The sequence below is a fragment of the Ambystoma mexicanum genome, chromosome 12 (assembly GCF_040938575.1).
Source record: "Ambystoma mexicanum isolate Mex_15411 chromosome 12, UKY_AmexF1_1, whole genome shotgun sequence".
In the NCBI taxonomy this organism is placed as follows: Eukaryota; Metazoa; Chordata; class Amphibia; order Caudata; family Ambystomatidae; genus Ambystoma; species Ambystoma mexicanum.
Genome location: NC_090936.1, coordinates 91,853,820 through 91,873,918, shown reverse-complemented (window position 1 = coordinate 91,873,918; position 20,099 = coordinate 91,853,820). Strand labels below are relative to the sequence as shown.

At 46.8% G+C, this 20,099-nt stretch overlaps 1 protein-coding gene across 2 annotated transcripts in view; it reads left to right on the top strand.

The window, feature by feature from the left end:
- RELN (reelin) overlaps positions 1 to 20,099 on the top strand; it is a 2,335,047-nt gene that overhangs the window by 2,252,813 nt on the left and 62,135 nt on the right. For both annotated transcript variants that reach the window (XM_069628072.1, XM_069628071.1), the window contains exon 57: positions 5,112 to 5,287. In XM_069628072.1, coding sequence (XP_069484173.1) covers positions 5,112 to 5,287 — 176 coding nt within the window. The remainder of the gene's footprint in view (positions 1 to 5,111; positions 5,288 to 20,099) is intronic.

The window sequence follows — 20,099 nt, the reverse complement described above, 5'->3', positions numbered from 1 at the left end:
CTCCTCAAGCAGCCCTGCAAGATCAAAGTATCATACCAGACAAGTGTTCAGTGTTCTTCGATTCAATGTGGTCGATATTTGACGAGGAAGGCAAGCTGATTCCATTGAGGTCAGTGCCGATGGAGGGGGTCTGCTGCCCGATTTCATGGCTGACCGGGCAGGATTACCTCCGCCCACAGAAGCCCTCCATGACATTAATGAACTGGACACATCTCTGGATGTAGAGATCCAACAGCTCAACCCTTACGTGCACCCAAATTTGTGTTAATGCAAGGCGGTCGAGAAGGTCGTTGTGGCCTGACCTGACTGGCATTTTTGACCAGGGAACGCAAACAGAACACACTTTGCTCTTCAACGCAGGGATAACGGACCCGGTTCTCACCTTGTGGCAGTGCCCGTGTTCGATGCCGGCAGCCAACACAGAGCTCACAAAGCCATGACCGTCACGTCAAAGTCATCAACTTCAAACCTTGCAGCCGACAGAGTCGAAGAAGGTTGACGCCTTGGCAAAAAAGCTCTGCGCCTCGGGGAGTATGGGCCTTAAAACAGCAAATGCCTCTTATGCCTTCTCCAAGTTTTCACACATTCTCTGAAGTACTGTGGCAGAGGTAGCTGACTAGCTCCCCGAGGGGGAGGCAAAAGCTGGTTTCCTCTACATAGTAGTCAACAGAAAGGAGATGGCCTGCCAGGTGCTCCAAGCAGGTTTAGATGCAGCTGACTCAATGGGTCGGGCTATGGTCACATCCACGGTATTACACAGGTCAGCATATTTTTAGGGGGTCAGGGTTTTCCTCGAAGTCCAAGCAAAATTGCTCGACATAGCCTTCGATGGGGAGCACCTTCTTGGCCCCTTGGAGACATATAAGGACTCGAAGCTTACCGTCAAGTTGTTGGGAATGGCGGCTCAGCAACAACCCCCCATGACAAGCCTATTCTTTCAGCGCCAGAGGAAGGGGCTACAGAAGGTACTCTACTTTTCCTAGAAGGGTGCAAGCACCACAAGCCAAACAGGAGCAGCGCAGATTCCCACGACAAGGTAGAGGCAGGGTCAGAGCAAGGCAGTCAGCGGCAGTGGTCGCATCGACTTCCATGGCACACCTGAAGCTTCTTTGAGGTCTCCAGTCATATTTCGCCAGTTGGAGGCAGAATCTCTGAAATCCTAGTCACATAGTGGTAAGTGACTTCCGACAGCCCAGGTGCTCTAACTGATCGAGTGGAGCTACTGTCTTCGGTTTGTTGCGAAGACTCCCGCACAAACTTCCCCCTTCCCATCAAACGATTGGGATCTGCAGGAAGAGCTGCTGGCCCTTCTTCTGAAGGGAGCAGTGGAGGCAGCCGCAGTCCATGTGGTACGTTTGTGCTGGTACTCCTGGTACTTACTGGTTCCAAAGCAGGGGGAGGCCTCTGTCCCATCCTGGACCTCAGAGACTTGAAAACATATCTGAGGAAAGACAAATTCAGGATGGTGAGGGTGAGGGACATTTTCCAGGCTCTACAGCTTCAAGACTGGCTAGTGTCGCTAGACCTTCAGGACATCTATTTCACGTGCCAATCCATCGGAAGCACAGGCGATTCCTCAGGTTTGTCATTGGAACGCACATTACCAATTCTAGGTGCTCTCATTTGGCTTGGCCTCCACACCCAGGGTCTTTACCAAGTTGATGACGATAGTAGTGGCCCACCTCAGGAGAGCAGGCGTCTTTATATTCCTGTACATAGATGATTGACTTATCCGAGAACTGTCGCCGGAACAAGTTTCGACTCATCGCGAGGACACCTGTTCGCTGCTGCATGACTTGGATTTCTCCCTGAATTTAAAGAAATCCCAGACCTCACCAGCACAGAAGCTCCAGTTCATCGGTGCAGGCTTGGACACCCGGGAAGGGAAGGCTTTTCTTCCTGAGGAGCGAGTCACCAATGTGGCACAGGTGGTCAGTCTTTTCCAGGCTTCCAGCAGTTTGCTGGCATGGGTGTTCTTGCCCCTACTGGGCCTCGTGGCATGCTGCATTTTTCTGGTGCAGCAGGCAAAACTGCATGAGATCCCTTCAGTGGCTTCTCAGGAGCCAGTGGTTGCAGTACTATAGCCAGATGTCAGATGTGCTCCAGGTGTTGGGGTCTGTTGCAAACGACCTAACCTGGTGGAGTGACAGAACAAATGTTGGTGGGAAAACCCTTCTAGGCGCCATTGCCGGAAGAGCAGGTCGTCAAGGATGCATTGCTGCAAGGCTGGGCAGCCCATTGCCGTACACAGCGGTCATTGGTCTCAGGAAAAGAAATGCTGCCACATCAATCTGCTGGAGCTGTGGTCAGTCAGACTGGCGCTGACGGTGTTTGTGCCTCTGCTACAGGTAAAGCATGTCCTGGTGTAAACGGAACATACAGTGACCATGCCGTACCTCAACAAACATGGAGGCATGGGATCACTAGCTCTGTGCCGTGATGCCATGCAGCTATGGTTCTGGATGCTGTAGAACAATATCTCGGACTCTGTGGCTCATCTAGTGGCGGTGGAGGATGGGCTGGCGGATGCTCTGAGCAGGCAGAGCTCATTTTCCCACGATTGGGGGTGATACCCAGAAGTCATTATAGAGATCTTCACCCAGTGGAGTGATGGTCAACAACACAAAATGCAAGCAGTTCTGTTTGAGGGAATTTCCCTCCAGGGAGAATTGGGGGATGCATTTTTAGTGGAGTGGGTCTTCGACCTCCATTATGCATTCCCGCCGATACTGGTCATCCCTTGGCTTCTCAGGAGATTGCAAAGATTCGGAGTGCACCTGATCCCCCCACACTGGGTGAGGAAGACATGGTCCCCGGATCTCCTGGAGCTGGCCGTATGCCCACCTGTCCAGCTTCCTCAGAGACTGGACCTCTTGTCCCAGTCGGAAGGCAATGTACTGCACCCAGACCCTCTCAACCTGCATGCTTGGCTATTGAGAGGGTGAGGTACGGTGACTGGGTCCTCAAGGAGGAGGTACTGGAGGTGCGGTTGGCTGCACGCAGACCATCCACTAGGTCCCTGTATGCGTGCAGATGGAGAAAGTTTGTGACCCGGTGCAAGGCGAAAGGCGTGGACCCCATGTAGTGTTGCTTTTAATCAGTGATGGAGTTCATATTGGCCCTAGCCAAATCAGGTCTGCAAGTGGGCACAGTGAAGAGGTATGGGGAGGCTCTGTCTCACTTTACCGTTCCTCTGGTGGCACAGTTTTTGAAAGGTCTTGTAATATTGATTCCCTCCTTCACCCTTTTGTAGTCCCAGATTGGGACCTGAATCTAGTCCTAACGTTTCTGATGGCGGCGCCATTTGAGCCCTTGCATTTTGGCTCCCATCAGAATAGTCACGTCGAAAACAGTCTTCTTGGTGGGAATCACATCCACTACAAGGGTCAATGAATTGCTGGCACTCTCTAGCAGGGCCCCTTTCCTCCAATGTATTAAACAAAAGCTCTCCCTGAAGGTGTGACTGAAATTTCTGCCGAAGATGGTTTCGGAATTTCATATGGGCCAGAGTATAGAACTTCCAGCGTTTTACCCTCCGCCAGATCCTTTGAAGGATGAGGATAGGCTCCACAGGTTGGATCCAAAGAGGGTGCTGAGCTTTTACCTGGCCAGGACGGGCTCCTTCAGTAAAGATGACCAACTGTTTGTCACTTTCTCAAAGTTCAGATTGGTGTGAACAGTCACTAAACAAACCATCTCACGGTAGATAGTTCTGTGTATTGCTGAATGTTATCAATCCACAGGCAAGGAGTTTCCAGCAGGGCTTAGGGCCCACTCTACCAGAGGTGTTGAGGCTTCCTCTGCTCTTCAAAGGTAAGTACATGTCAGATATTTGTCACGCAGCAAAATGTCTTCTTTACACACGTTTGCCAAGCATTACAGCTTGGACTTGGCCAGTGGGGCAGATGTGTGTTTTGGTAGAGTGGTCCTGCAGAGTTTCTTGGTTTAACTTCCAACCCTCCGCCAGCATGGCTACTGCATTGGGATTCTATCAATATGAGAAATCTATGGGATAATGCAATACATTGAAGGAGAAATGACTTACCAGTAATGTCCTTTCTATGACTTCTTCTCGCACATATTCCTCATCGCCCTCCAAGCCTACCCCCCTTGGAAGTCCAAAGACCATAGACCGGTTGCATTCTTCTATCGCGTTTCTTGCTCAATGACATGAGCGGAGTGCAACATTCGGGGCAGAGGCAGTTGGCTGACTACAACACTTCCTTCTCTTCTGGTTTCATCTCCAAGGTTGAGATATTGAAGAATGAGGAAAGCGACAAAAGTGTGGCTTGCTAATATTGTTGTTGTTGCTTCAATGCCTTTCACTTTTCTGTAGATTTCCTCTCATATGATGAGACCGGGTGGGGGGAAGGAGGTGGGGAACTTAGGTATGGGGGCATAGTGCAACCTTTTATACAACGCCCAACGTCCGATCGAGAATGGCAGTCTTACCAGAGGGAGTCGTTGGCGATGCCGAGCAGCGCAAAGCCCCCTGTCGGAATACATTCTGAGCTTCTGCCGCTGGATAGGTATTTATCAAGATGAGGAATCTGTGGGAGAAGAATCCATAGAAAGAACATTACCTGTAAGTAATTTCTCCTTCTCTTGAATAGGTGATGATATGAAGAGGGCAAGTGGTTTGATAGTAGGTCATCCTTGGTCGTTAATAGAGTTCTCCATTCCATTTCAACCGTGATTTTACAATGCTGGCGAAGGTCAACAGAGGTTTGTTTTTAGGTGTCAAAGCTACATGGATGATAGATTTTAGTTGCAGATGGGCTCCAACAAGCCCCCACCACAACTTGAACAATGTCTAATGCTTTTGTTGATTGGCTCTGCAATAATAGAGATTATTTTGGTTGTGTTAAAAATATCCAGAAAAAATTGCTCCATGTCAATTTGTTTCATTGACACCAGCACCCATACTTCACAAATCTAGTGCCTATACACACCCCCTGCATGGCACTTCCTCGTTGTTATCGGTTGTGTGTCTGAAAATATGGTCAGGTCTTGGTATGATATCTGTAGTATTTTATAATACCAATACAGCACAGGGAATATTTGAATGAGTAGTTTAAAATCTAACACCATTCCTTGTATTATTTTACCAGAAGGAACGTCCCATGAAGAAAACTGGAGTTTTTACCCCAACGCAGTGAGGACAGCAGGTTTCTGCAGCAATCCCTCATTCCACCTCTACTGGCCCAACAAGCGGAAGGACAAGACACACAACATCCTTTCGTCCCGTGAGCTCATCATACAGCCCGGATACATGATGCAGTTTAAAGTAAGGGAATGCATGTAGGTTGGTCTGTTGACTCCAAGAGTATGTTCGTCCTCCTTTGCAAGAGAGGAATGCCCTGTTTTGAACCGGCTAGCACACCTTTCTAATAAGACATACAGTTTACGATAAGCCAGTGCTCCAAAACAAGCGTATTCATGCATGAACAAGATATGAGAGTTGCACAACTCTAGCTACTAGTGCTCCACAATCGTTAAATAGATAAGACGTGGGTGCTGCACATTCTGAGAAAGTAATCTTCCCACACTGTAATCTGCATCTTTAAATGCTAATAGAGCACCTAATTACCTTCCAATTAAAGAAAATGTGAGCATGATGGAAATGACAATCCGTCTTGGTTTTAGGATTCATTTAGATTTCTTTGCTTTGGAAAATAAATATACGACATATCACATTCCAATACCAATATGATAACTAAGTGGGAACTAACCCACACCCCAATCAACCCGTCCACACCACAAGAGAACATGTCATCCTCCTCCATCAGGCCACGCATGATGAGTGCAGAAAAAGCATGCCTTAACTCCTCACCATCGTAGGATCACCTACCACTATTGGACACATCGCCCCCTCAGGCACAGCACACAAGACAAGCATGTTCAACATCTCACTCTCCTCAAATCCCCCAACACACACACATCACAAAAATCTAGGGTCACTTATTCACCACCCCAGACAAACAGATGCAACATCATCCCCTGCTGCCGCCTTTACATCACCCCCCAAACCAGTACTGCACCAACATCTCAAACAAGTTTCATGAGTCTGACAATCAACTTATCCGATTCCATCACCGTGTTTATTTACAACCATGCATTGGGATACAGTGCATACTCTTAAAACCATATCTGCAATCCCTGCCAAAAAAAAAGCTATGGCAACTTGACACACAAATGAACATTGGGCAGTCCTCCAGACTCAACCTCTGTGGAACCCACAAGTAAAACAGTGAACTCAGTTCTGTAGAAGGTACTTCTCTGCAACAAGCACCTATTATGCAGCACTCTCAAAAGTGCCCTCTCCTACACCTTCAAATATTGCCTGGCAGCATGCAACGTGAGCATCCCATTTCCACCAAGACCACACATCCGCCACTGACAACCTCTTCTATGGCACACCACCTGGCACCCCGATTGACCACTCTACTTGCAACTCCATCCTTTATTTATTCACATTGATGTCTTTCTTCGCCATGTACTTATTTAAGGTAGCTATGCAGCTCAATTCTACCAAACAGACAGAGGAGTGCTTATCTAATAAAAACACAATCAACCATAGTCATCTAGACAGGATGTTGGAATTACAATAGTGAGAAGCAGCGGTGGGCTTAGACCTGAGGTTGTATGATTCAACCCCCCTGCAGAGCACCCTCTGTAGAAAAACTCTCTAGCAAGAGAAGATGCAGCCAAGGGGTTGTATAAATAGCAGTCGTTGAATGTTATAAATAACTGACATAACAGAAGGATTAAGCAATGTGCGCTTTTGATGAGTGTATTGTCAGTGGAACTCATTGCTGTGTTATAAAAAAATGTAATGGCGGATGCTAATGGCATTATCTTACAGAATGTATGTGGGCATAGAGTTTTAGAGCCTGCAGATACTGTTTATCCTTTCATTTTTGTATTCTTGATAACAGATAACTTTGTGACTATTCTGTGCATTCATATATGTATGCACGTTTTTTTTCGAGAAGTTGGCAGTCTGACATCACTATGGCATAGACTCGCTATTCAATTACATGTCCATCAACCCCATTCAGTTCCTGTTGAGAAAATAAGTGACAAACAAAAGTTGATAAGGTTTTAGGTGTCGAGTTCTCTGACATACGAATAGAATTAGGGGAAGGTCGGACTAAGGCAGACAACAAACAACTGAAATTGAACAAACAGAGAGAGGAACGGACAAAAAGAGATGCAGTAAGTTGGGGGACAATTTACAAAAACAGAAATTTGAGAAAAGTGGTCATTTCGATCAGTTTGTTAAAAGAACCCATTATCCTATATCTTGCATAACCCATCTCAGCAACTGGCATTGTGAAATGACTGTGTGTTAGAGTGACTCATTTGTAATGCACATGTAGTTCTGAACAGTTAGCATTGTGACTTCACCACGAGGTAGAGAGGCTATTCATATAATGTAGTGTGATGTAACTGGGTCTTTATATAGTGCACCTTCAGCCATTTTGGGAGACTCTTGGTGCACCATTCTGCAAGAGTGGGGCGGGGTAAGTGGCAGCAGGGGGAGAGGTAATATGTGTCTCTTGATGTGTTTATGCATGCAGATTCAGAAGTACCCACTGTCTGCTTGCCGTTGGCGTTCTAGGAGAGTTGGGTGTTGACACATGCTTCCAGGTGTTATGATATGCTGTGCGCTATGAGGTCCATACTTTAAGCATGATCAGGTTTGGGAATGTTATGTGATGGAACAGATAAGAGTGGTGTGGTAAGGCACTATTTTAACCATTCTTTGGTGTTTCTTAGCTGTTTGATGTATGGAGTGTAAGGTGGAAAGTAGAAGGTGAGAGTCATGATGATGAATTGGTTACTTGGTAGGAAAAGATGGCTATTTAATTTGATCATCAAGGCAGTAAGTTCCTCGCAACTGTATTAAGTTCAATGGGTCCTAGGTTCACCCTTGCAGTTGCGATGACATTTTGTATTTACTTTCAATGTGGTGCAATTGCTCTGTGCGGCTGGTCAAGTTGAACAGGCAGATCCCAAGTATATGTGATTGTTCCTGTTTGAGTATCTGGAGATCTTGGGTTTGATGAGGGCTTTTTGGAGCATCCAGTTCATGCCCTGTGGCCTTATGCTGGGTGATCCAGTTTGGGGTTTTAGCAAAACCACACATTGAGCCTCATTACAACCTTGCCAGTATCCTGGAGGTAAACCCGCCAAGATACCGGTAATGGCTGTTACTGTTTATGGCACTCGGTCCGGCGGGATTGCTGCCAGATTACAAGTCCCAGAGGGACGCAGTAAATCCCCATTCATGGAGTCCCATATCCTTCACCGCCATGAAGCTGCTCTAGACTCTGCCTGAGGGGCCCCCAGCTGAGACAAGAGGGGCTGGTAGTCAACAGCTTAACTACAACGCTATCATTGTCTACTCTCTCTGGTGTGAGAAACAGGCCGCAACCTGGATACTGATGAGCAGGGATTATAGTGGAGAATATACTTGCACGCCTACACCACTGCCTGGCTCAAGCACACCAAGAAGACGTGGTGAGACGCTGGGGAAACTGCTGCTTGGTGCTCCGCAGCGTGCATTTAAAGCTTTGCATTGGGCTACTTGTCCCCAAGAAACACTGTCGAAATGATGAACAGTGCTCCATGAATTTATATGCTAAAACTACCTTGAATGCTCCTGACAATGCAGGATCAGTCACGGCAATGGACACTGCTGCTGCACCAGCTGCATCTGCTGAACTCACCAAAACTCAGCTAATGATGGCCTGCATGCAGGAGAGGTTCTCAGCAGTGCATAGCAAACTCAACGACATCACAAGCATAATTGGATCTATTAACGCATGCCTGGAGAAAACTGATCTCAGGCTGACAATAGCTAAGACAAGAGTGGGAATAGGAGAGGATGATGTGTCAACTTTAAAGACTGAAGTGACGATGTTATCCAAGCAGGTCCACATAGTCACCAAGAAGAGCGACAAGCTTGAATTGCGGCCATGTCACAACAATATTCGGACCATTGGTGGGCCTGGGAATACTACAGAAACCCCACTGGAAGCATTCATGAAGGGCGCTCTACTTCTGGGTAACCCTTAGCTCTTGCCACAATTTGCAGTGGAGCATGCCCACAGATCCTTGACACGCAAGTCCAAACCAGGAGCACCTCCCCGTCCGATGATCACTCGAATGCTTAATTATTGGGCCCGAGATGCCATGACTTCTCGGTGGCCATGCAGCAAGAGAGCTAATCGTTAAGCGGCTACGTGGCAAAGGCCTAAAATATGGGATGCTCTATCCTGCCAAGCTGCGAATTGAATGGAACAGCAAGGTTTCTTTTTTCACTCTAGCGGAGGTACCTATGAAGTTCCTAGACGAGAATGTACCTGTGAAATGACTTCGGTATCTTATTGCCTAAGTTTGATTAACAGCTTACCTTCTTGTTTCCTTTGCTACCCCAGGCAGTCGATACATAATATACTGCAGGGAAAGTTAATGCAGATGTGATGTGTCCCATTGTGTGTTCTAGCACCTTGACATTTTGAGTTGACATAGGAAGCTTGTGTACACTTGTTCTTTCATATCCCAAAGTATGTTGTTTGGCCTGGGCCTGCACGACGCATCACCCTCCCCATGCAATGTTGCAATACGGGTTGGGTATGCTATTGCAGGAAATTCATCACCCCAGTTTTAAGGGGGATGCAGGTTGGGGTTGGGATGGGAGAGTTGGGGTTTTCAAAAATGCACTTGGCCTGGAGGTTAATGACACATTTAATGTTTATGCTTCCCACTAGGGATCTGAATGTGCAGTGGTTGGGGAAGCTTCAAATGGTGGAGGATGACATGCTCCTAACATTTATGGAATGGGGGAAGTTGCATGCTTGAGCTGGAATGTGAGGGGGCTGGGAAACCAGTTAAAAGGCGGAAGCTGCGTCTCCACGTCGAGAGACACAAAGCCAAAATGTTATATCTTCAGGAGACGCATGCCCTTGCTGCATGTTGCGAGGGGTTTGCTAAGAGCTGGGGCAAGAACAGGTTCTATACTGCATATTCCTAGCAATCTATTCATTTTATTTTATTTATTGGGTTTTTATAGAAGTGTAATGATATTAATACATAGATGTCTGCCATTTCAACATAAAGGGTCTCATTCCGAGTGCGGCAGTAAGGGGTTAACAGCGCCGGTGAGGATGCCGGTGCCATTAACCCCTTACTGCCTCATTCCGAGGTCCTTTAGCGGGTCCTGCCTAGGGCGGCTGGTAAAACCAGCCGCCATTATCGGGAGCCGCTAAAGGACCAGGGAGCTAATACCGGGCCCGTTATTAGCTCCCTCCCCATTCCCATTGAGCCCTATGGGGGCTCGAATGGGAATGGGGATGGCTTCCCTGAATGGGGAAATACTGGGTCCTCCAAGGTTGGAATGACCCGGTAAGTCCCCATTCAGGGAACCTGGACCCAAGTTTGGAGGCAGCCATGCCGCAAATAGCGGCATGGCTACCTCCAAACTCGTAATGAGGCCCAAAGTCCCGATCAACCCTTTGGGATGATATGTTCTGGTCTATGGGTCGTTGGCCGGTAGGGAGGTACTACTCCTGCACGTATATGGTCCCAACATAGATGATCACCAGTTCTACACCGAAATCACTGACATGCTAGCTCTTTATCCTCTTGTGTGGTGGCTTTTATACCATTCTTGATATCCAATTAGATAGATCCACCCACAGTCATAGGTACCTCACGAAAGTAGAATGTTCTATACTTGAGGGGATGGGCGCCTTGAACCTGGTGGATGTTTGGACGGCAATGAATGCGCATGATCAAGCATACTTCTTTTATTCATCCATCAGTCCATGACTCCTTTTCCTGCATTGACATGTGGGTATTTTCAGATGTGCTACTCAGCGGGGACTCTGAAGTATGCATGCTTCCAAGGGCATACTCGGACCACTCTCCTGTCCCCATTACTCTGACAGCGAGCAGGCTCCCTAGGCCCCACAGTAGCTGGTGCTTTAAGTCACAGGCACTATTGGATGTGACCTTTGCAAACTCTATAGATGAACATGTGAAACTTTATTTTGAAAAAAACACAGGTGCAATAACTTCATCTCACATACTCTGGGATGCCATCTAGGCCTACATTCAAGGGATTCTCATGGCTGTTGTATTTAGCGTCCCCAAAAGAGGTGATGGCTGGAAGGTTTAGAATAAATCTTAAACTCTGGCATTGCTCTGGGCAACCCTCCAGTCCATCGTTCTTCTCCTGCCAAGCCATTACAAAAGGGGAAAGACCATATGCAAATCAAGCTTGGTCCCGCCCTCAAAGGGGTAGTCCAGTCCGAACTGTTAGGTCACATCCCTTCTACACGAGACCACAAGCACCCCCAGACATGTTTCAGCCTTGTTGGGCATCATTAGTGAGGAGTAGCTTGGGTCTGTAGGCCCAGCAGTCACGGCACCCACATCTGGACATTCACTTCCCACTCGGGGTGACAATAGCAAAACAAAAAAGGTGACGGCTGGAAGGTTTATAATAAATCTTAACCTCTGGCATTGCTCTGGGTAACCCTCCAGACCATCGTTCATAGCCTGCTAAGCCATTAGAAAAGGGAAAAGACCATATGCAAATCAAGCTTGGTCCCGCCCCCAAAGAGGTAGTCCAGCCCGAACTGCTAGGTCACATCCCTTCTACACGAGACCACAAGCATCCCCAGATATGTTTCAGCCTTGTTGTGCATCATCAGTGAGGAGTAGCTTGGGTCTCTAGCCCGGCAGGCACGGGACCCACGTCAAGACTATTAGGCGAGAGATTAAAAGATGCAAGTAGGGTCTTTCTGATTTGGAGTGTGGACATGCGGCCACTGCCTTTACGGCTACACTTGCACAGATAAAATCAGCGGTGGATACATTTAGGGAAAATGCAGAGTGAGAGCTCAAACATTTTTAGATACTGTAAGGAAGGCATGGTATAAACAGCTGACACAGACACAATAGATGCAAGTTTTCAAAACCTTTATTTTTGTATTTGGTACAGTTGGGGGAATTCCTAACTGGCCCTAATTCTAGAATGGGAGTAGTCTCAACCATTAAATAAATAACAAACAAGTGCAAGTCAATCAAGTCAAAATAAAAAGTCCTATACTAAAAATAAAACTAACCTTGCCCTCCTTCTCAAATGGCAAATGCGTAAAGGGGATATCAAAAGGAAAAATAGTGTCTTAAAAGAAATGGAAGAATGGCTTTGGTAACAACCCCCTTCCGCACGTTCAGAAGCACTGGGTCTCCGGAGTTTATCAAAAGGATAGGTGGCTGGCACATTTCTATCAGTCTGGCACACTTTGGGCCTCATTACGAGTTTGGAGGTAGCCATGCCCTTAATAAGGGCATGGCTACCTCCAAACTCGGGTCCGGGTTCCTTGAATGAGGAATTACTGGGTCATTCCAACCTTTGAGGACCCGGTAATTCCTCACTCAATTTACGCATCCCCATTCCCATTTGAGCCCCAATAGGGCTCAAATTGGAATGGGGTCGGAGCCTACAACGGGCCCGTTAATAACAGGCCCGTTGTTAGCTCTCTGGTCCCCTTGCGGGACACGCAAAGGAACGTCTGGTCTGACCAGACGTCCAGAGCGGGTCCCGCAAGGGGACCTCGTAAAAGGACGGAATGGTTTTAACGGCTCCGGCACCTTTACCAGCGCCGTTAAACCCATTCCGCCAGGGTCATAATGAGGCCCTTTGTCTGACTGGTACAATTCAACAGTTCAGGCTTGGGCGTCTAGCTTTTGACAGTTCCATAAATTCTTTAGGCTTCGTAAACCTTGCCATATATGCACAGTTCAACTCTTGACTTTCACTATAACACAATTCAACACAGGCTTCCCTCCACCAGGCTCGATCCTGTGTTTCTTTTCACACTCGACTTTCACTTTACCTCAGTTCAGCACAGGTTTCCCTGCGCCGTGCTCAAGCCTGTCTTTCTTTTTACACTTGACTTTCCCTTTAGCACAGTTCAGCGAAGGCTTCCCTCTGCCGGGCTCGAGCCTGTCTTTCTTTTCTCATTTGACTCTTTCACCACAGGCTTCCCTATGCCAGGCTCAAGCCTGTCTTTCCTCTTTGTGGGGGTTCCCTGCCCCACCTTCTGTTTTATCCAGCACAATGCAACACAGGCTTCCCTCTGCCGTGCTCAAGCCTGTCTTTCCTCTTTGTTTCATCCAACTTTTAACTGTCAAAGACCTTTGAAACTGCAAGGATTTTACATATACCTCTGCATGACCACTTCGACCTCTATTTAACCAATTTGAAATCCAACATCAATTTGCAACACCAATGCTTCTCTTTAAACAATTTGACAATCTTCCTTAACTCACAACACCAATGCTTCTTGGTATTTGTAGTTTCTTAGAATTACTATTTCTTTACTTCGCCCTCTCAGCGCCTTTTAAATGTCCATATATTTGCTTTTCACTTCATCAACTCTCATTCAGGATTGCGGTTACTTTCTTGCCCTTGTTTCCCGCTTTATCACAACTTCAAACATTTCAGAGAGACTATTGAATGTGTGATTCTGACTTGCAGGACCAATCTGTTACTTTGTATCCTTTCCTTATGCTTCAGCAATTGTCCTTTCCTTTACGTGTTCTACTGACACACATGCAACCTTCAACTCTTGTTACAGTCACTTTTGCTCTTAACACAAACCAGGCCTCTGTTGCCTTTGATACCTCAACAGTCTTGTTAATTGGGTTTCTTTCTTCAACGCATTTCATGTAGCAGTCAAGGCCGTTACCAATAATTCTTCTGCTCCTCCCCAACTCAGTCGTTCACCCGGCAGGGTAGCAGGCCACTTTGAAGTACTTTGAAGGTATATTCTTTCTCTTCTCTCGGTTTCAATCTTGGAATGCTTGCAGCTTCCCGAAAGTATGGAATTCTCGCCTGGCTCTCTCTCATTCTTCGCAACTGCCGATCAGCCCCTTGGCCTTACAACTTTGATAGCCTGGTTTGCATCAGCCCCGGAAGAGCTGCTCCTTCACGTACCCAGCCTCGCTCTCCGTGTGCCTGTGAATGCCACCTTTTATCCTGAACGGGAGTGTTAACAAGTCGCAGGTGTGTGTAGTTAGGATTACGTGCCTGACTCTGCCTGGTCTCATTAAAGAGACAGAGCCATTGCAAGTCAGTAGAGGTAATCTTTCCAGCCTCATTCCTCATCAACGTCGGCTCAGTAGTGTTGTCAGTGTGAAGTGGGGAGGAATTATAGGAGCTGTAGTTTCCCATAAAATAGGTAGAGATAGGGGTTAGATGTGTTGTGGAAAAAGGGGCATACCATGTCTCTCCATCTGGTGCTTCTCCCCCACTCCCGGAGGACCACCATACCCAGATGATCCTCCCTCGCTTGTCCACCCATAGGGTCGGGATCCAAAAAACGATGGCCTTTCCCTGGCCACCTCAGTACGGCATTCTCGGGAACAAGGTTGGGAAACATCCTCTGGTTTTTCACAAACCCTGAGGGCAGCAAAGCGCTATGGGGCGAAAAACCTGGCAGGTTACTGGCCTGCACGGTGCACCAGGAAGGCGGTAGTGGCTGCATTCCACTCATTAAGGATGTGAAGGGCGATCTGGTACACACAAAGGTTGAGGTCAGTAGAGTATCCACAACACTTTACTCTGATCTATATTCCAATAAAGACACTCGCACTATAGAAGACATTGACAGATTTTATGCAGGCCTTCCAATTATACAGTTGTCACACGAGGTTAGTGCCCACTTGGATTTACCGATCTCCCTAGAAGACATCGCCCGTGCAATTGATGATCTTCCAACCGGGAAAGCGCCTGGTACAGACAGACTCACCGCCAAATTTTACAAACACTATAAACCGCTCTGGGGGCCCTTGAATTACGGGTGCTCACTGATACCATGAGGAAAGCTGTGATTACAGTACTGTTAAAGCCCAATAAACCTGCTGAGCAACACAGCTCTTATAGGCCCCTCTCATTAATCAATACATATGTGAAAATATTCACAAACATTATGGCCACCTGGTTGACGCCATTTATGCCCCACATAATTCACTCAGAGACCAATCAGGCTTTATTCCGGGGCGGTCCACTGCATTAAACCTGCAGCATCTCTTTAAAAAGCCTTTGATTCCGTCTTGTGGCAGTTTATGTAAATAGTACTTGTAAAGTGTGGGGTTGGTCAAGACTTTCTTTCACATCTGCAGCTCCCTTACACATCGCCCACTGCCAGATTCAGCACTAAGGGTATACTGCCACCAACGTTTATGATAACTAGGGGTACCCGGCAAGATTGCCCCCTGTCTCTTCTGTTATTCGACATAGCCATCAAACCTCTGGCAGACCTTATAAGGCGTAGACACAGACACAGGGGAATAAGGATGACTGGGGTACCTGAAAGTATATCTCTTTACGCCAATGATGCAATATTATGCATCAAAGATCCCCATATTCACCTTGCGCCCATTATGGAAGTTGTTCTTCATTTCAAGGAATGATCAGGTCGGAGGCCTTCCCTCTAACGGATGTTACTGTTAAACCTCACAATCTACATGGCCTCACATGGGCCCCCTCTACTATCCGCTACTTGAGGGTTGTAGTCGCCAGACAAGGCACTGCGCTGTATGATCGGAACTATACCGAGTATATAACACCACCTTGTGACTAAACTTAGGATCTGGGCGCAGTTACCAATGACTATGGGCCTCATTACACGGACGGCGGTGGACCAAGGTGCTATTAGCACCTTGGTCCATGCCGGTAAAATACCGGCACCGCCTTGGTGGAAAGGGGAATTACCGCCCTATTCCAAGGTTGGTGGGGCGGTAATTCCCCCTTCCCCCATTGCCCTTCCCCATTCCCATTTTTGCCCCATAGGGCATAATGGGAATGGGGAAGGTGCTAATTATGGCACCGCAAATTGCGGTACCGTAATTAGCTCCCTGGTCCCTTTGCGGGTTGGTTTTTAACACCTGCAAAAAGCAGGCGTTAAATTCCCCCAACCCGCAAAGGGACCTCGTAGTAAGGCGAAAAGGGTTTACCGGTACCGGTAAAAAACCGGTACCGGTAAACCCTTACCGCCTACCGTGTAATGAGGCCCTATGACTAGTAAGATAACACTCTGGTAGTGCTCCTGAAGCTTCTCTACCTCTTCCAAAATGTTCCGCTATGGACTGGACTGTCGTTCTTCATGGAATTGAGGTTCAAATTAATGTGTGTGTGACACCCAGGGGCAGTGCGGGTGAAATTGGCTACGCTAGCTCAATCTCATGAGAGTGGTGGATTTGCAGCCCCAATTTCCATTTGTACTGGACTGTAGCACAAGCAAAGTTTGCAGCTTTTTGGTTCACAGAGGGTACACCTCCCTCACATATCACACTAGAGAGATACTCTGCCAGCAGTAGGGACCTGAAATCGCTGGTCTTTCGCACCCAGTTTGCGGATGACTGTGTGTTCGATCCCAACAGCATAACCGCATTGGCCTGGCGTAAAATATGGAGAGCAATGGACATGTCCACTCCATACCACAGGGACTTCCCACTCTGGAACTTTGTGCGCTCCTTGCCTCATGTGTGGTTTCTAGGCACAGATGGGTGCAACGCACATTCAGGGCACTAGGAACGATATATTCAGATGGGAAGTTTATGCCCGCTAGCGACATGCCTATATTTCTGCAGTGTAAATCTGCAAAGTGATTATTATATCTCGGCTTGCGTAGGGCATACATGCGGGTTCCCGCTGGAACCTGAGAGTGACACAGTTCTATGTTATATTTTGACTGCGAGTGGGAGCCGTGCCCTGGTCTCATCCTTATATCGTCTAATCCAAGACTGCATGTCAGTACTGTTAACGGAATCGTACTAAAATGTCGCCCTCACAATGACGACGGCCGAAAATGTCGACTTTTTTTTGTGGACTCCCCCTTACACCACATATATATGTGGGGGGTATAGAATATAATATTAATATGGGGGAGGCTGCGGGGCGTCTCCCCCCGAGAATATATATGTGATGTAAAGGGATTTTTAAAAAAGTCGGCATTTTCGGCTGTCGCAATAATCACGTAGATCCCTGTTAACTAACACCCACTCTAAATGGGCGAGCGACATGCGATGAGACATTACGGATGAGCTTTGGACATATATGTGCACACAAACACGCAGGGTATCATGTAACTCGCGATTCAGACTTATATAGTCTAGTGATGCATCGATACCATTATACACCGGCTAGGCTAAGACTGTTTTCACAGATGGAAGCGGGTAGTTGCCCTAAGTGCGGCACTGCCAATGCCAAGTATTTTCATATGATATGTGATTGCCCGCTGCTTTCATCTTTTTGGAATGCTGTGTGCATGGTGCTGTTGTAAATGACTGGCACAGTCATGGTCGCCTGATAGGGTGTAGCCCAATTATGATCATATCAGACAGAAAAGGCACTGCTGACAACTATGAGCAGGGAAATAAGCATGTTTTCAGGGCTTTACGAACAAGGAAATTCTTGCCTGTAGTGCAAATATTGCCTGGTAGGAAATTGAGTGCCCACTGAGCCATTGGCAGCAGTAGCGAGCGAGCAAAGGTAGGTGCACATTTTTCAATCTCAGTGCCATATTGGGGGCATACTTATGTAGTAACACCCACAAGAACTGGTGGCTAAACCCACAGCAAGCTCTTTGGTTTAGTCTGAAGGTCTTGAATTAAATAGGCACTGAGTATTTCTTCAAGACTAACACTCTTTTGCTGCATTCTGAGCTCATTGAAACATTGCAAGATTTTCCTCAGGGAAGCCTAGATCTACACAACTGACTCCACTTGCCAGCACAATCCTAAGGAATTTAACAACTTGAGTTTGTGTTCCATTGGGAAATAATCACAAGCCAGGTACACATTTCTAAGATTAGAAACATGGATTTAATGATTGCACTTAGCTGAGTCACAGATGACATGCAGATCCTTATTGTGAAGCTTGCTAACTGACTCGTGGTCTTGTCACGGGACTATGGACACAACTGAAGAGTACCATGATAAGGACTTATGGTTAAGCACAATCAAGTCAGTTGGTTATTCTTTAGTCTATCACCGTTCATCAAGTGCATTACTTTTTTCATATATGCTTGAAACCCTCACTAAGCCTCAGTAGAATGTGAGTATCATTTGCATACATGTCACATTGGATATATGATCCAAGCAGTTTTGCCATTGTGAACAGAAGGAAGGAAGAGCGCATCCCTGAGGCATGCAACACAGCATTTTCTATGTGCTTGAGTTGAAGGCTGAAGGAGCCACTGATTAGGAAATTTGCACAAGGACTGTATTCTAGAAAGGATCAAATCCCAAATGCATACCTTGTGTAAACGGCCAATTAGGACAGCTGGGTTGACTGTATCGATGGTTATGGACTGGTCTAAAAGGCCTATCTTGAAAAGCCGGCGGCATGGTGGCAGGACTCTGATAGAATGCCTATGCATATGTATTGCACTCATACTTCTGAATAGCTGGCACTGTGACTTGACTTTGGGATTGAGTAACTATTCATAGGATTTACACACATGCTTCTCAGCAGTTTGTATTGTGACGTCACTATAAGATTGTATCCCTGTGTGTTGTACATGCTTCATTTTGTAAACTGCACTTTTACAATTAAGAGAGGAATGTAAAGTGATCAATGGACAAAATTGAGGAAGGATAAAACTACAATTGCATGAATCGTACTAATATATACTCTCACATCCAAAACTGGATGGCATATAACAGCCTCTGTCTTAATGCAGATAAAACTGAGATTCTCATAGTTGGCTCCCCTAACAGACTCAGCAAACTCCACCCAGACTACACCACCATAGTGATAGATGGTGCACCCATCAACATCTCCCATAAAGTCAAAACACTAGGAGTACACCTTGATTCCAATCTCACCATGAACAGTCACATCAGCGCCCTCGCCTCTTCAACGGCCTATACTGCCAAACTCATCACACTAAGCAGGCCTCTCCTATCACTAGTCAATTGCTTGGTACTCGCTAGAGCCCTCATCCTAACAAAAATAGACTACTGTAACATCTTACTGCTAGGTAGCTTAAAAAAAAATCTAACCAAACTCCAACTTCTTGTATTGCTCTCCCCAAAGTGCACGGAAAAAACATAAATCACCAATGCAATTACAGAGCAAATACTTTGAACTCATACAGATGCAATAACTCACAGCCACACACTCTTAGAAGATAATCAGCTCTTATACGGCTATTTATTCAAAGCTTAGAAGTACATAGAAATAACTCACAAAAATAATATAGACAGAAATCACAGAAGAAGCAAAGAATTCAAAAGGAAATATACATCACTGTGAGCGTAACAGAATTCCTCATCTCGCCCAGAAGCGGCTGGAAGACCCCGGGAACAGCCAGGCCGAGAGCACCACAGCTCACAGGAGTGCCGGACGTAAGCGTCCTTCTCCGGCTAAAGTCTCACCTGACCACCTCCGGGTTTCCGCATATATAAACACATTCCACAAAGGGGAGTCAATTCTCGAACCTTCTGGAAATTGCACTTGCGCAGTTGATGAGCAGCCGTCGGTTGCCAGCTGGGTCAATCGAGAGCTACCCCCAAGAAGCGGAGTGCCTCCCTTCTCTAAAAACACGCTCCACGGAGAACAGTAGCAAACCATAACAAAGTTGGCTTTCCCAGCAGAAATGTCCTTGACCGCATACCAGGTTTGGAAAGCATGTTTTTCTCAGCACCGTGAATCTAACACCCAGCAAAATGTGTGCAGCTTTTCACTGCGGCATGAAGTAAATATCCATCATGGCTCCGAGCGCTCCCAGAATACACTTCGCACCAGTGCCATTTTAGTTCAAGCATAACACTTCTACAAAATAAAGCCCTCAGAGCAGCCTTGGGCTTTAAGAAAGGAGAACACATCACACAACACAGAAGAGATGCACACTGGCTCCCAGTCCAGGCCAGATTTCTCCACAAAACACTCACCATCACCCACTAATGTCTAGCTAACACTGCTCCTACCTACCTCACCAGATGCACTGCACGCAAAGCATCACTTAGATCTCTCAGATCCCATGCTAATACCCAGCTGCACATCCCCCGCT